The 18,322-nt window shown below is 40.5% G+C and overlaps 1 protein-coding gene across 3 annotated transcripts in view; it reads right to left on the reverse strand.

Annotated features, from left to right (window-relative positions):
• The window catches only part of NBAS (NBAS subunit of NRZ tethering complex), a 322,416-nt gene that overhangs the window by 185,907 nt on the left and 118,187 nt on the right, over positions 1-18,322 (reverse strand). For all 3 annotated transcript variants that reach the window (XM_035000616.1, XM_035000615.1, XM_035000617.1), the window contains 4 exons: positions 15,471-15,624; positions 10,570-10,755; positions 8,928-9,101; positions 948-1,081 (listed from right to left, as the gene is read on the reverse strand). In XM_035000616.1, the coding sequence (XP_034856507.1) occupies positions 948-1,081; positions 8,928-9,101; positions 10,570-10,755; positions 15,471-15,624 (648 nt within the window). The remainder of the gene's footprint in view (positions 1-947; positions 1,082-8,927; positions 9,102-10,569; positions 10,756-15,470; positions 15,625-18,322) is intronic.

Genomic DNA, 18,322 nt, shown 5'->3' on the forward strand with positions numbered 1-18,322 from the left:
CATGGACAGACTTCGAGGGCATTATACTAAGTGAAATAAGTCAGATAAAGAAAAATACTGTATGATGATATGATAATCTCACTTTAATGTGGAATCCTAAAAAACCCAAAACAACAACAACAATAAACTCATAGAAAAAGATAGGATTTGTGGTTACCAGAAGTGGGAGTGGGAGGCGTGGGAACTGGATAAAGGTGGTCAAAAGGTGTAAACTTCCAAGTCTAAGATAAGTAAATACAGGGGACGTGATGCACTGTAATGACTTAAAACACACAACATGTTCCAGTCAAGGAACAATTTGGGAAACCAACTGAAAACAACCAAAACACTGCTATATGTTACTTTTGAAAGTTCTTATGAAAGTAAAAGATCTCATCACGATGATGGATGCTAACTAAACTGTGGGCGTTTCATGATATATTTATACGTATGTATGTCATTATGACAAACACCTCAAACTTATACAGTACTATGTGTTAATTATATCTCAATAAAACTGGAGGAAAAATAAAGTAAAATTATGTATATGCATACATTACTACTTAAACACAATTATTATTCTGTGTTTGGCAAGGGCCAAGAACAAATAATTCACAGAATCCCACGGGCTCATAAATATGAAAAACGCTTAATTAGAAACACAACTTAAAACAGAGACATCACTGTCTATCCACTAAAAACAAAGTATATTTTGTTGTGGTGGTGGTGATATTTTTGTTTTTTAATGGATTATTTACCAAGGTTGACAAAATTATAGTCACTGTTCATATACTGCTGGAAAAACAAAAGTTTATCTCTAGGCAACAGGTTTGCAGATGATTCCATTTTCTTCTCTGTGTATTTTTTATATTCCCAAAATTCTGTCTAATGAACACTCTGGCAACATTTTCGTTTTAGCTGTTAGGATGAAAAGACAACAATAAGATTGGCATGCTGTGGATTCTTACCTGTATCCTCTTTGTGGAAGACATTCTAAAATGTCATAGCAAAGAGATAGCTGGTCACTTCGTTCACAGTTGTAGATGCACCCCAGAGCTACTGCCATCAGGTGGTCCTGATCAGGAATAATTTTTTGCTGCAGCTAGAGAAAATAAAGCATGCTGTACTAAACGTCAGTAGATTTACATTCAGTTTTTCCATAGCCCAGTGCAACTGTCAACAGAATATTAAATAGTGCAATTAATCAGCCTCAAAAACAAATCTTGATTTTTCTTTAGCTTACAGACTTTTGGGGTCTTTAATAATTCTAAGTGAAATCACATTTTAATTACAGAATCAGCTAGAAAAGATAATTTGTACCCATAAGCTTTGCATCTGCTAAAAACAGATTCTTCAATTTATGACCCATTCAGGATAAAGTAGATAGAAGAAACACAGTGAATTAAAAAGGCAATTCATTAAAAGCATTTCTAACCCAAAAGCCAAATTTTATGTGTTTCAATTACAAAAATATATAAAATTCCTTAACTAATATTCAGAGATGTTTAAACCTACTATTTTTCAGTATGCATTATATATTAGTCATGTAACTAAACAGTACTGACATTCTATTCGAAAGAAATCACATGGCTATGCAGTAATATTCAAATCACGGAACACACGCCGATGCAGAAAGCCGACTACTATGGGTCACTGTCTCTACAGGATACACACTTCCCATCACAAACCAGACTCTCTTTCTTATTTTCTGGGATATAAAAATACTGTATTTGTGCCTTGTTTTTCTCATCTCTACTTCTCATCTTACTGGATATTAACATCTTCCTAATATCACTGTTATGAAGATTAAATTAATACATGAAGAATGCTTCCATTATTGCCAAAGACACCAAAATGGAAAGTTGAAACGATATTCTTAGAGCCCTATTCAATGACAAAATAAGTTTAAAGTAATTTCCATAATAAAGATCAGTGGTTTTCAACATTTTAGTAGAAACTCACAAAACAGATAAGAAGCTTCTCTGTAAAAAAACCACATCAATGGATGGGAAGAAGAAACATTCAAGTTACAGGGAAGTGAAGTCTCCTGAAGCACTAGGGTTAAAGGAGTTATATACCTTTCTTCAAGGTGTTAAGAAAAAAATATACTGTTAATTTGACATCGACATCTGACAGAGTTATCCAAGGTTGCAAAGTGACAGAATGGTGAAACAGAGCACAGTAAAAGTAATTATTATTAAAAATTAATTAAAATCGCTAACTCTTCCTGATTTCTTATTGTGTGCCAGGTACTATTTCTATGTGCTTCACATGCATTCACTCTTAATTCCTCAAACCATCCGGGAAGGTTAATACTAGCTCCATCTCAGTTTTCCGTAAGGGGGCGCTGGGGCACCGACAGAACACATCACTTGCTCTGTGGAGGCTAATGCAGGCAGCCGGCTCCAGAGCCCACACTAAGGCTCTCTCGGTCCTGCAGGAAAACTTCACATACAGGAAGAATGGGAGAGATGGAGGAAAACTATAGTCATCAACAGCTCATATAGGAAAAGGAAAAAAACTGAAACCAGTTTCAGTGAAAAGGAATAAATTGGAAAGCCAAATGAAACAGAAGCCAAATTCCGTGACGGTTTCCTTGATTTCCCTGCTTCCTGTCTTTCGCTCCCACCAACATTCAAGTATCACTTGCAAGTTAAATGTACTAGAATCCACAACTGATCACGTATGCTCAAAATCTTCTACAATGGGAAAGGTAGAGAATAAGTTTTTTGCCTTCCACTCAAGTTCCTTCATGGCCTGGTGCCAACTCACCCTTCCTGTCCTCTGAACCACTATGCAAATTTTAGTTCACACAAATTAAATCACTTGCCTTTATGTAAACATGTTACTGCTCTTTTGTCTCCCCATCTTATTCTACTCCTACATGGACCTTCTTCTCAAAAACTTAGCCTTGCCCCATCTAAACCCTCCCTGATAATCCTGCTTTCTCTCTACTTGACTCTGACTTCAGTTGGGCTTTCCCAGATTTCTAGTCTCTTCCAAAAGCTCCATAAATGCTGGTCCAATGAACACATTCTCATACAACTCTTAAACATAAATCCTTTTTCCTCTCTGTATTCCTATGGCTTCTTTTTGTTCTCTTCCTGTGCCATTTAGCATACCTTTCTTAATACAATCTATTATGCACGTGAATCGTAACGCTTAAATTTTTAAGACACATTCTATTCTTGTTCTGTTCAACTCCCTACAAGATGCCTAACTTCATAAAGTGTTAAGACACACGTCCTCTCTTATTTCTATCATTCCTGTCCTAATACCTCAGTGGTAACTATTAAACCATCATTTGCCCCACCTCAAGCTGATAGAAGAGAGCCCCTCTAAAACTTTCTAGGAAGTCAGTAAGTCTTCCCCACCATGGGCAGCTGATTATTTTCCATACTGCATCGCAAGGTGAAATATAAGAAAGTTATAATTTGGTTCTTAAAAATGGTCTTAAAATTATGCACTACAGATAAGTAGCTAAAGAACAGATGGTAAGATATGATACCTGGAAAACCCCGGAGAATGAAGCAATACAAAAAATTAGTGAAGTGGCAGAATGCAAAAATAACATACAAAATGAACAGCTTTCATATACAGAAACAACAAACAGAGGGGTAAAAGTAGGGAGAACTCGATTTAAAATAGAAACAGAAAATTAAATGCTTAGGAATAAATTTAACAAGAAATGTGCATGACCTACATGAGGAACACTTTCAAACACTCCTGGAAGACAGTAAAAAAAGACATGAACAAACACAATGATACACCCTCTTCTTGAATAGGATGACTGAACATTATAAAGATACTGGTCTCACCAATTTATAAATTTAATATAATAACAGTAAATATACCAACAAGTTATTTTATGGAATTAGCCAAGTTGTTATGAAAGTTCAGATGGAGAAAGAAACATATAAGAATATCTTTTAAAAAACAAAAACAAAAAAACCTAGGGAAAAAAACTACAGAGGAATACTACCCTTACCAGACTTTAAAAACCCGTTATAAAATCTCTGTAATTAAAACAGTGTGCTCCTAGGGGCACCTGGGTGGCTCAGTCGGTTAAGCATCCAACTCCTGATTTCAGCTCAGGTCATGATTTCAGGGTCCTGAGATCAAGCCCCACATGGGGCTCTGCACTCAGCACAGAGTCTGCTTGTCCCTCTCCCTCCCCCTCCAGTTCTCCCCCTGCTTGCTTGCTTTCTCTCTCTAATAAATAAATAAATAAAATCTAAAAAATAAAATAAAATAAAATAGTGTGCTCCTAGTGTATGAACAAACCAGTAACAATATAAAAACTCTAGAATTAGACTAACCAACAAATGGAAATTTGGTAGATGACAAAGGTGGCATCTCAAATCACTCAAGAAAAGACAAAACTTTTAATATATGGTGCTGGGACAACTAAGTAGCCATCTGGCATCTCACCATACAAAAGAATGAGCTCCAAGTAGATTACTGATCTAAACATAAAAATAAAAGCATACAAGTACTGAAAGAAAATGAGTGAATTCTTCTTTAACCTTGGAGTAGGAAAAGGCTTTCTCACCATGACTCTAAATACAGAGGCAATAAAAGATTGCTCAATGTGACTACATATAAAAAGATAAAAATTCTGCCTGACACAAATCACCATAAACAAAGTCAAAAGACAGCCTACCAACTGGGAGAAACATACACAATACATACCACAAAAAAAAGGGCTAATTACACCAATATATCTGAATTTCTACAAAAGTAAATCACAAAGGAACAAAAGTCCAAGTGAAATGGAGGCTATCATACTAAACAGCACAGTTCTAGAGGCACCTTTCAATTCCCTAAGGAGTGTGGGCCCAAAGTAGACAAGCAGGAAATTGCAGGCAAGAGCTTAAACTGTTAAGTAGACTTTCCCATCCACGCCATTGCCGGCATATGGACCTAGGTCAGCACCCAAAGCTTCCAAACTCAGAGCCCTGGAGTACTGCACTAAAGGAACATGGGAGAACTGGGAGCAGGAGAGTCCTTTTGAAACTTGACAGGGTTCCATTCCTGATCAGATGAAAGTGACCTTCACCACTACGAGAACTGGAGAAACAGCAAACCAACAGTGGGAATTGTTTATAACACAGATCGAAAGGCTTTCTATCAGAATCACTGGATAAATTGTCAAATGCATATTCCAGGTCCATATCCCCCAAATTCTAATCCATTATATCTGGGGTGGGCCTAGAAAACTGTACTTTTTTTTTTTTTTTAAGTCCATAGTTCCCATACACGATGCATCCAAAAAAAAAAAAAAAAAAAATGCTAGTATGGAAGACCGAGAACAATATGAGAAGGCAGAATATTTTATTCCCAAATCACCTCCATCCAGACTTGCCCAAGTTCCTTCGTAAGTTCCACTTTCCAAAGGGCCATGCAAATAAAGAGCAACAGCTTAAAATCACAGATGAGTGCTTAAAATCAGGATGTCGTAAAGGAGAGGAAGAGTTTGAAGCATATGCTACCGTTAAAAAGGACAAATATGTGTCTGTATTATTGTTTCCAAGTATTCACTCCCTTCTTCCCAAGACAGGATTATGCTTCCTTGCCTCATTAACAACAGGCGGGGCTAGACTTCCTCTGGCCTGTGAAATGTGAGAGAGAGGATGTAACTTGAGGCATTTTGAGGTAAGCTTGAAGAGCCACTGTGTGGTTCTACTTTACCCTTTCTCCTGTGCCACAGCTTTAAAAGGGGGCCTGCTCCTTTAGCCAAGTCCTGGAATGAACAAGACATAGAACACAGCAGAAGCCTGACTATAGCCTATATGATGCTTGTGGGAAATGAATGTATGCTGTTCTAAACTACTGAGATTTAGTGATCACTTGTTAATGCAGCATAATTTAGCCTAAGCTGTCTGACATGGAAATCATTGCTCCTGTTATATTACTATAAACACTCTGTGCATGACTCATGGCAGATCTCAAGGTACTTTTTTTTTTTTTTTAAAGATTTTATTTATTTATTTATTTATTTGAGAGAGAGAGAATGAGAGAGAGCGAGTACATGAGAGGGGGGAGGGTCAGAGGGAGAAGCAGACTCCCTGCTGAGCAGGGAGCCCGATGTGGGACTCGATCCAGGGACTCCAGGATCATGACCTGAGCCGAAGGCAGTCGCTTAACCAACTGAGCCACCCAGGCGCCCTCAAGGTACATTCTTTTTGTAAAGAGTAAAAAGTAAAATAAAATAAAAACAGTGCTCCAAGCACAATCCTAATAAAGCAAACAAATGTAATCAAGTGGTCTACAGCATCATAATGAAACCCAGTTTCAATCATTCACCCATCATTTGCCCTGACTAAATTTACTGAGCACTTGCTCTCTGCAAGGCACTGACTCCCAGGTGATACACAGATGAATGAGACATAGAGAACATACATAGGAAACAAAGGGAGGGAAAGAGAAACACATGAACATTAATTATGACACAGTGTGATATGGGTTATTACAAAGGCAAGGACAAGACCTATCATAGCACAGATAGGTCACAGGTCTCCTAGCAGAGGGAATCTAACACAGCAGGATCTTGAAAGACAGGCAGGTGTCTGTAAAGGGAAGGAAAGGGAAACTGACCATCCCAAACAAAGGAAATAGTCTACAAAAGCATAAAGAGGCATAAAAGGCTGGACAACATGAAGACAGGAGGAGCAGTTCAGTGTGAGTGGACTAGCACATTCACTCAGAGGGAAAAGAGGCTGAAGAGACAGACTGGGAACAGACCACAAAGAACCTTCTAGGCCACTCTAGAGAGCCCAATGTTTACCTTGTAGACACTGGTTTCCCATAGATCATGACATGATCAAATTTCCGTTGGGGAAAGATAATATTGATAGAGATAAAGAGGATAGATTGGAAAGGAAGAGCCCAGCAACACCACTGTTTTCTGCTTTGATGTTTACATATTTCAACAAAAGCAAATGGCAATATGTTTTATTCAAAAGGCACATGCTAAATTGCCAAGTAAAAACAACAAAAAGCTGACGACATACAAAGGATTTACAAGACTCTGTAAGGAAGAGAAGTATCACAAACAAGATTACTGGAAGGAATTTAAAGTCCTTTCTTTCTTCCTCATAAAACATTCATATTCAATCCATCCTGCTGCTCACATAGTATTCTGCTGTCATAAGCAACCCACCCTCGGCTCACAGCAAACCATCCCAAATTCAAAATCGGAATGCTAAGTGGGAACTGCCTACGACAAGATGGAAAATTTTAAATAGCCAAAGAACAGATACATGTTTGACAAGCAGCCCTTTCAGAAACCAAAATATGTGTAAGGTTAACTAAGCAATACTTCCTTTCTTTATCCTCATTATATGGTCTGTGGCCATATACCTCTGAGGACTTCAGACTGCTACACAGGCCAGCTCAAGGAAGTAACTCAATTAGAACTTAGGATTGGAAGAGGCTTCTGCTTGAAACCCAATCCAAGGCTTTGAATCTGACTACAAAGTCAGGGCCTTACACTGACTGTGTCACCCTGCTTCCTGCTTGAACCCTCCTCCAATAGGAAGGGAACCACGGTCTCTTGAAAGAGCGTATTTGATTTATGGCTAAATTAAGAGGTTATTTGTGTCACAAAAGTATGCTGCACTTAATAAAGTGACTTACTGCCAATGAATCTGAACAACCATTTGAATTTTGTAGAAGTACAGTGCTCTAAATACAGTTGACCCTTGAATTGCGTGGGTCCACTTACAAGCCAATGGCTTCTTTATAAATACAGCACAGTACTGTAAATATATTTTGTCTTCTGTAGGATTTTAGTAACATTTTCCTTTCTCTAGCTTACTTTTTTCTAAAAATAATCAACTGTTTATGTTACTGGTAAGGTCGACAGCAGGCTACTGATTGTTAAGTTTGGGGGAAGTAAAAAATTATACATGGATTTTTGCCCGAATAGGGGGTGGAGGGCCAGCGCCCTTAAAGGCTGTGTTGAGAGTGAACTATATAGTACTCTTAAGCAAATACAAAAATTATTAAGAATAATTATAGATTTCCTTATGAAATCCTAAAGATTTTCATAAATATTTTGAAAGTCCTGAAGAGCAAGAATCTTTTCTTCTTCTATTGGTGTTAGGGTAAAGCTTAATGATGAAGAATGCAGCTGTGAAATTAGAAGACCTGTGTATGAACCCACATCCCACTCCTTACTGTGTGACCCTGGGCAACTGCCTGACCACTCTATATCACAATTTTTTTTCCCTCCAATAACTAATATAAAGACCCACCTCATGGGTTGTTATAAGGATTAAATGAGTTAACACTTGTACAGTACCTGTCTATAGTAAGAATTCAGTTATCTATCAACTATTAGTATTTTTGGTCTTGGTATATATCAATACATATAATCAGTAGAAACAGAAAGTCAACAAACTTTGGAATAAATAAATCAAAATAAATATGAACTTCTAAAAAAACTGTTTGACCGAATTGAAACATGTTTAAAGAATAACATGACAACCTATGATTTCACTCATATGTGGAATTTAAGAAACAAAACAGATGAACACAGGGGAAGGGAAGGAAAAAAAAAAAGTAAGATCAAACTGAGAGGGAGGCAAACCATAAAAGACACTGAACTCTAGGAAACAAACTGAGGTTTGCTGGAGGTGATGTGGTAGGGGGGATGGGGTGACTGGTGATGGGCATTAAGGAAGGCCACGTGATGTAATGAGAACTGGGTGTATATGCAAATGATGAATCACTAAACTCTATCTCTAAAACTAATAATACACTATATGTTGATTGATTTTAAATAAAATTTAAATAATAAAATAATAAAAGAAAAGAATAACATGACAACCATTTCCTTTTCTGTTTAAAGGGAAATTACTTAGAAAGCCTATTATAATAAATTGACAAATCTATTGCAGAGGAAAAAGTGCAGAGGCTCTTAAGAAGTTAGAGTTTCTACTTACATCTGGTTTGGAATGCTGAAAGATCTTCAGGGGAAATTTTAAGTCCCCTTTAGCTAACGTTACTAAATATTCCTTTAATAGCTCATTAGCCACACCAGGAGACTGTTTCTCACAACGATGAAGAAAGGGAACCATCCACTGGTAGGCACTTGTCACATATTTGTCCTCAGAACACTGAAAATACAATTAACCAAAACAAACATATTAAATACCTGATTATACCAGACAACAAGTTCTAAAACTCACATAAAATCAGACTAATGTTAAACAGTAGAAGCCCAACACTTTCTAAAACAGACACTCCAGTTCACCTCTCCTAGACAGGCTGAGAAGTGGCAGGAGAATCACCTTCTGCCCGGGTCTAGTACAGCTAACAGCAGTGTGGCCCATCTCTGCAGGACCACGGTCACTCTCGGTCCCTCACAGCGTGAGCCCCACTCTGGAAGACCAACACGCTGCTACTACGACATCAACGTGAGATCTTCCAGAGCAAAGAGAGCTTCTACCCCAAAAATGTGTGTGTGTGTGTGTGTGTGTGTGTGTGTGTGTGTGTGTGTGTGTGGAGACCGACCATGGACGGAAGAGTAAAACAGAAAAAAAGCAGAGAGACAGAGACAGGAGCACTGAAAAGCTCTAGAAGGAGACCACCTGAGGACCATCTTCTGCATAAAATCCCAGAATCTCTCCCTTCCTTTTCCTTTTCTGTTTTGTCCCTTTACATCCACCTTCACAAAACTCCAAATGACACACATGATTTTACTCATTCTCCCTGACATTCCACAACACCTTCTTTTAATTATCCCAGAAGATAACCTAAATCCCATAAGAGGAGTCTTACCTATAACACAAATCGATCTTCACTGGGTAGGTTATCAGGGGGTAAAAATTACTAAGCAAAAGGGAAGAGAGGGCCAGAGGGAGAAAGATGACAAGAAAGAAAAGGAGGGAAGATGAAAAAGTACAGGAAAAAGAGAGAAAGAGTCCGGGAGGAAAGAGAGCACATCAGGCAGCCATGACTCCTCCCCTCTGCCAGCCCACTGGAACCAGGCTGCCCAAGAGCAAAAGACTACCCGGGGCATCCTTGACAGCTGGGACCCTGCAGCCCCATCATTCCTGTCTCAGAGGTGTCTCTCTGTTCAGCGGGCTCAGTAGAAACCAGATCCTAGCATGAGCGAGTGCACTTTCTCGCCAGGGTGACCCAGGGAGAATCTAAAAGTGCTGGGCAAATTCTCCTGAAGTCACGAACCCCTAAGCCAAGATGTTTTCTTCACACAAGCACCTAGCCCTCTGAACTCCAGTACTTCTGTATAAGTGAAATATGTAAGTAATTGGGAATTTTCACATTAGTGAAGGACTAGAAACATGATTATTAGAATGGCCAGCTCGTTTAGAAATATGCCTAGCTAAAAGAAAAAAAAGTTATATACAGGGGAGTATGAATAAAGGGCAAGCAAGGTACAAAAACAGCCAAAATAATTTGGGGATGCTTTCAGTAATGTATTCAAAAATTGGATTTTTTAAGATTTTTTTATTTTATTTACTAAGTGCTCAGGTTTGGAGGATATTTTGTCTTTGGCTTTGAGACCCACATTAATCAAAGTACATAGGGAATGCTTAAGAAGAAAATTAAAATAAAACCTACACTATTCATCAGTAGTCTTAGTTTTTCAATGTCTTTCATCTGCTGGAGTTCTTTCAAGGTTAGGGTTAAATCACACCCGGCTTCATAAACCAAAGCTTCCAGAGTAACCAAATTATCACAAAGAGCCAGCAAACCGGGAATGTTCCGCTCCATTCCAAGTCGAATGAGTGACAACGCGCAGTCGACCTGAAATGGAAAAGCGACAGTAAATCTGAATTTTCTGTGTCTCCCACATCTTCTCAAATAAAAGCCTCCAGTACAGAATCTAATTCTGCTAATCACCTTATATAAAATCATATTATCAGCAACATGCATTTATTTAATATAAAAACAGAGTTCTTCATCAAATATATCAGCAAACTGTTTCGAAAGAATCAGCAAGAAATACTGAAGATAATAAAAGAAAGACAACCATCTTAAATTCATACAGCATGACAGTTTAAGAGCAGTTTTACATATATCTGTCAACTTAATTCTCAAAACATTAACAAGCGGGGGGTGAGGTGGGGCAAGAAAGCTAGTTAGTGATAATGCCAAATTAATCCTATTTTCACTATATCACTCTGCTCCAGAAACAAAAATTTTTGTGTTTATATCCCTGTTCAGTACCTATCCTTCCGCAGCACCTCCCATATAAAAGGCATTCAGTAAATACTCGCTGCATGATGAACTCTGAGAGACACTTTCTCTGTCTCAATCCAAACATTTACACTTCACTTAGACCAAAATGAGGACTGATTTTCCTAGACATGCTCAGGACACAGCAATCTGACTCCCTGTCCCTTGATCGGGTTTATGAAAGGACGTACCTCTGACTGATGGCAAAATCATCTAACGTGTCCTTCACTCACAGCACCTCGTACTCCTCACTTCCTCCCTTATTCCTAGACTACCAGACTACCAGTTATTTACTGAGGACCGCCTATGAACTAAGCATCATTCTAAGTGTTAGGAACATAAAATTGAATAAGAAGAGGTCTCTTCTTTCAATGATCTCTCCACCTCGTAGGGAAACTGACTTGGTACAGCAGAGACTGAAGTACAGTGAGGGGACCTCAAAGAAGGGCACGTGGCCCAAACCGTCACAAAGTCTCCCCAAGGGAGGAAGACTTGAAATGCACTTTCAAGAATCCATGGATAGGGGCGCCTGGGTGGCTCAGTCTGTTAAATGTTTGCCTTCAGCTCAGGTCATGATCTCGGGGTCCTGGGATCGAGCCCCGCATCGGGCTCCCTGCTCAGCAGAGAGTCAGCCTCTCCCTCTCCCTCTGCCCCTCACCCCCCTCATGCTCTGTCTCTCTCTCTCGTTCTACTCTAATAAATAAATAAAATCTTAAAAAAAAAAGAATCCATGGATATTGGCAGGTCATAAAGGAAGGAGGGCAGGAGAACAGCATGGAAGGCAGAGATGCGTGACGTGTTGTGAGAGTACAGTTAGTCCCCTAAGACAGAGAAGATGGTCTGAAGCGAAGCGATGAGAAACACGGCTAGAGCAGCGGGGAGGGGCCGCAGAACGGAGAACACTGTTCGCTGAGCTAAGGAAGTTACAGTTTTTCCTGAAATGCAAATACTACCAGAGGACTTCCAACTGGGGCATGTCCTAAGTCGATTCACACACTTGAGAAAGAATACGTAGTCAGTATTCACCGAATGATGAACTGGAAAGGAACTGAAGACAAAACAGGCCAGTGAAGAGAACTGCACTTTCTAGTATTAGAAGACTCTCGACTAATGACAAGAACAGCACCCGAGGGACAGCAAAATTTAAGGGACAAGCCAAAGGACGTGAGCCACCAGAGACGAAAACAAATGGCTGAGACAAAGACAAGGGGGAAAGCACAAAGACACCTCAGAAGCCACACAGAGGAGACTGAGGGAGAGAGGAAGCAGTGGTGTCCAAGAACGATGTGTAAAATAACACAGGAAGGGTGTGATGTGAAGAAGCCGTTTCCCTACAGTAGTAGGGGTGGCCAGACTCCAGACAAATGAGGAGGAAAGAATCGTCGAGAAAGTGACAACAAAGAGCACAGGGGACTATTTTGGAGCTGTGACAGAGGGAAGACAAATGCAACCAAAGCCAGGGAGATTAGGACCCTTAATCTTTGTTGTTGTTTTATTTATAAAACAGGAGTGGTTGGGACTTCAGGTCCAAAAAAAAAGGAACAAAGTAGAGAAGGAGGGATGGAAGATACTCGGGAGAGAGCCCAGAGCCACAGAACAGACCTGAGCAGGCCGGGGTGTGGAATCCAGAGCACAGGGAAGGAAAGCAGTAGCCTGGATGCAAGAGAAGAGATCTCTTCCTCTGGGAAAAGCCGGAAAGAGTAAGGACTAATGGAACTGAGTTCTCAAGTTCCCCAGTGAAATACAAAGCAAAATCATCTTCCGGGAATGAGGAGGTGGTAGGCTGGGAGGAGCAGAGAAGGGGGAGGGGCAGTGCCTCAAGGGGAGGAAGGACACGGAGCAATATTAAAGGACCACTCTTAAAGCCCTTTAAAGCCCCAGGGACTGACCAGTACAGATGAAATGAGAAGAGAAGAAATGCATTTTCAGTTGGAAAGAACAGTGCCAGTAAATACAAGGCGGGGGGGGGGGGGGGCGCAGAATATAGCTATGCCATACCTTACACATAGGTAAGGCATGAGGCAAAACAGGAGTGATCTGGTAATACTTCAACAGAGAAGTGTTTTTTTACTTAATTTCTAGTAATAAAAATACAGTTCACATCTGAAAAGACAGATCTACCTGTATACCAATTCAGAAAAAAAACCCAAAACTATCACAGGTGAATTTTCAGAAAGCGTGAAGAAAACCTGCTGCATAAAACACAACTCTGGGCTGGTAATGGTTTGAACACAGACAGCACATTTGCCATGTGTAACACACTCACCAATTTTGTGATCCAGATTGGCTTTCCTAGTACCAACTTGGAAGTTGTTGCTTTCCCAGACACTTACTGAGGTAAAAATGTTTTAGAACCAAATTACTGACACCTTAAATGAAAGCAGGCTCTAATGCAACTTGAATTATGCCACGTACCCCAAGCCCTCACTGGATAAATTTCACTACTATACACATTTCCTAATCCAACAAACAAGTCTTGCTAAAAGGCATTTGTAGGCACTAAGGAAAAAGAAGTCCCACATCAATTAAGTCTCTAAAAATGAAAGAGATAAAAACCATGTTAGATATCACTTTGTAGCATAAGCCACATGAAGCATCAATAAATAAAATGAAGCTGAAGAATAATACTTCTATTAGAAGTGCTTTTATATAAAGGAAAGAGATGAAAGAATATAAAGGGCAACCGAAGCACCCCCAAATCACTTCCCTTTATAGTTATTCCTAATTCCACAAAAATGAATTCAAGATGTCTAGCAATTATTACTGGACTGTTAAAAAATTTAAATTTCAGAAAGCTCTATGGTTTCCTTTCTGTTTATTTTTTATAGACTTTACATTTTAGAGCAGCGTTGACAGCACAAATCACGAAGAAAGTACGGCCACTTCCCACAGAGCCTCTACCCCCACCTACCAACAACCTCCCACGTTATCTACAGCCCCCACTGGAGTGGTTCACTTGTTACAGTAGATAAACCCATACCAACACACCATTATCACTCAAGGTGATAAAGCACAAAGAGCACGTTGGGAATTAGACTGGAGCACCTCCAGAGACTCTTCTCATCCCAGTATCAGGATTCTAAACATTTTCAAATGCACTATGGTCCTTAGCCATCTTCAAAGACCTGGAAAGTCAATCAAATATTCTTGGCCCACCCTTCCCAAAAGTTTGATCTATAATATTACCATCAGCTCCAACACATAGCTCCCCTTCAATTCTATGAATACTAAAAGTAGGAGTCCAAGTAGGCAGAAATTCAAGGAGACTATCAAATGGAGACACAGGGCCGCACCCATCACTGTGTAGAAATGTAAACACAGGGGTGCAAATTCCTTCCCACAGTACGGCGGCTCATCAGACCCTTTAGAATCACCCTTCCTGTCACATGAAAAGCTGATGGTAGGACAGGTGGTCCAAAGCCAAGACCGCAAGTAGAAAGAAAAAGTAGAAAGATCCCGCGGCCAGATCCTGAATGAGATTTCAATGTGCATTCTGCCATTCTTCACTCTGAATTGCCAACTTCTGTTGTCTAAGATGAAGACAACTATTGCTTACATTTGCAGGGCACTCAATTAGCAGGATTTTTAATATTCTCTCCTGTGCATTTTCTTTGTTCTCACTGACCTTGGTATAGGAACCAAGCCCATGAAAAAAATCAACGTGCAGAAAAGGTAAGTGGCAGGTCCGGAGTCACGAGGCGTGTTAGTGGAAGAGTTGACATTAGTGTTCAGACCTCCTAAGCTTCAGTACATCCTTATCCCTCTCTTCACTGTCTGATGTAGTTCGTTTGCAGCTCCATAAAGGCAAAGGGAACTGAGGGGAATTAGGCTTAGACTTAAGGAAAACATTAGAGACAGAGCCTCAAACAAGGTTCCTAAAAAGCAAAATTAAAACCAACTGCATTACTGTGATATGACAGGGAGCCGATCAAGTATTTCTGGGTTGATACAGTCATTTCCACTAATATGGTATTAAGCCTATTAAAAAGATATGGAAAATCGTGGAGAGGATGTACCATATTTTGCAACTTATATTTTAGAGAAAGATTTTGAACAATTTTTCTTCTATGTATTTGATTTTTAAGAATCCCCAAAAAAGCCACAAAAGCTTTCTGAGACAAAGGATGAAAGAACAAACGTAGTAAGAAATATTCATTTCATCTCTGCAAACCAAACACATGCTCCCCGGCCCCACCGTCGGCTGCCATGACACACAGAGAATCCTGAGGCCCCAGCACAGCATGGCTGGCGTCCCTGAGGAGCAGCCATCGTTCTCCCCTCACCTGTCGGGCATAATGCTCTATTTCCTGTGCTCTGGTCTGATACCAGTCCATAACCTTCTCTACTGTAAGCTCCGATGTCCTGTACCTCAGTAACCCGGGCTGGGCGGCGTATAAGAACTCGCTTTCATCTTGGAGACTCGGCTCGACCACCGCTCTGCAAAGCACAAAAGGAACAATTGGTAACGGACTGGAATGCTGGGAAAAATGAGAATTTTGTGGAAGACAGAGAGAGAGGAACAGAGATGGGGAGCGAGTGGTGACAGAGACAGGGAGCATGCATGTATGTGTGGGGGAGGGGGATGGGCGTGTTTGTGTGTGTTTTCCCGTATCTGTGGGCACACTTACAAGATAAATGGGACATTTGGGAGATGCTTAATTTATTTTCCTATTAGGTTTCCCAATTTAAAAAATCAGGATGGACAAAAAAATCAAAACAGCCATGCCACAAATCAATCAAATAAGTATTAACGAAAATCAAAATCACCCTGGGAGGCTTTTACCAAATGCACATGGCTGGGAGCCTGCCATGGGCGTACTCAATCAAAATTACCTGTGAGGCCAGCCAGGCCTCATTTAGGAAAAACACCTCCAGGTGATTCTACCTGAAATATATTTTCAGAAACCTTGTTTTCCATGTTCATAAAAATCAGAGGAAATACGCCTTATTTACATCGGTAACACACCCTTAGTAGATATCAGCAATGGGGTACTGCCCTGACATTTACAAAGTACGGAACTGCTCTGTGCCACTCGCCGAAGGTAAAGAAGGACCCCAAGAGGAAAGTACGCAAGGCTAACAGCCCAGGGATCACAAATTATGAGGAGTTTTTAAGAGGATGATCCTGGCCAATTGCGCTCCATAATCAAGGACTAAAAAAAAAGGGCTTAAACCAAGAGAGTTCAGAGGGGCCTATGGAAAGCTGCTGGGCGCCACTAGGGCTATCCATTCACCTGGGCCAGCCCACAGTAATGACAGGTGCTCTCACAGTTACCGTTACAAGGCAGTGGGCTCTGGAGTCAGAACTGAAGCACATTGCATCGCTGAAAGCTCTGAAACTCTGCATTAATTACTGAGCTAAAACTAATCTTAGATTCATTTTATTCATATAAAATGGGGAGAATGCAATGCCAGAGGATTCAAAATAATACAAATTAAATACACAGGGAACATCGTCTAGCACGGAGCATGTGTTTAATTTTTTATTTACAGGTTTTTTTTATTAGAATTATTAGCAGCTGTAATATATGAGCAGACACAAAGCCCATTAAGATTTGGGCATTTTAGTCACATGCTTTGACAACCTACTGTGCTTATAATTGGTAGCCCTTTACCCAGCTGGTCTCACAACTGCCATTAACATTCTGACTGGTGGTTTTTCCCCATCACTGTCACGAAAAAAGTCACATTTCCCCCTGAAATCTTTAAAGCTGCCCATTTTAGCAGGGAAAAATACCCACGAGCAACTCTGAGGTCCTCTGATATTTTTTTCAGTCCTTAATATTTCCCTCTCGGCACTGACAGAATTTCACTGCTTTCTCCTTCCAGAAGCTGGCTTCCCTCACTCCAGTATGTGGGGCTGTCTGCCTTCTCTCATCTTCCTGGTGGCTCCTCCTGGGTCATCTCCACCAGAACAGCTTCATCCAGCCGACCCCTGCATCCTGGCTCCTCCCCACACCCAGTGAAGCTCTCTCCTCTCTACTCACTCTGGACTCTCTCTTGGTCTCGCCGTTGACTACAGCATAAGCTACCACATGCACTACAACAACGACCCTATTTGACCCCTAAGTCACACTTCACTCAGAAGTCCCAAAATCTTCCTATTTGCTCCCCCATGTTTCACAGGCACTTCAAATGCAACAAGATCAAAACTGAATTCAGGATCTCCTTGGGTAATATAGTTATCTCTATAAAAACAGAAACCTGATTTTATCATGCCCGTGCCTACTTTTATAGCCTGTAATCTGCTGTAAAATATTCTAGCCTCATCTTGGTGCCAATCTCACTTTCGTTCTGGCTACTTCAACAAGACAGGTCTTTATTTTTAGTCCTCGAAGGGGACATTGCCTTGAGCCTTCTTCCAACATGCTGTTCTCTCTGCTTAGAACACACCCCTCTCTTTTGACAAACTTGCCCTCCACTGGGCTAAATTAAATCCTGTTAATTCTTCAAATCTCAGATTTCACAAGATTTTGCCCAGGACGGCCTTCCCTGCCCTCCACCAAGCGGAGGTCTCCCTGTGACGTGCTCCCCACGCACCCTCCCTGGGCTTTCCTAGCACCCATCATGTCGGTCATTTACAGCAGGACCATTTTTCCCACCACAGTATAAACTTCACAAGAACAGGGACTGCATCTGCTTTTCTTCCTTCAGTATTTTTGTGTCTAGCAGAGGACAGACACCAATTAAACGAATAAGCAACAAACGAATATGTCCTGTAATACTGAAAATCTGTACCATCTTCAAAAGCATCTTTTCCTCTGTCAAACTTTTCCTGACTTTTCATTTTTAGTTTTAGGAGTTCTGGCACAGCAAGCTCTGCTTACATTTCAGCTTGCTGCGGTTGGTCTGGGAAGAAATGCCCTCATGCCTTGCATCTACTTAGAATCATACAAAGGCGCAGGCTGCGGGGAACTGGGAAGCAGGGGATGAATGGGTCGGGGCTCTACCCGGGCTACTCTCTCAAAAGCCCATCTGGAAATGAGAGAGTTCACCTGTCAATGGTCTCTCCACACCTCCGCCTATCACCTGTCTACTGGCCCTGACCTCCCACCATCTCCAGTTTCTCTACCTCGTCAACCTCTCACTACAATTGCTAAGTGATGACTTCTAATTAAATATGGCTGATGAAGAC

This window comes from Mirounga leonina, unplaced genomic scaffold, assembly GCF_011800145.1.
Source record: "Mirounga leonina isolate KUSES-001 unplaced genomic scaffold, KU_Mleo_1.0 Mir_125, whole genome shotgun sequence".
In the NCBI taxonomy this organism is placed as follows: Eukaryota; Metazoa; Chordata; class Mammalia; order Carnivora; family Phocidae; genus Mirounga; species Mirounga leonina.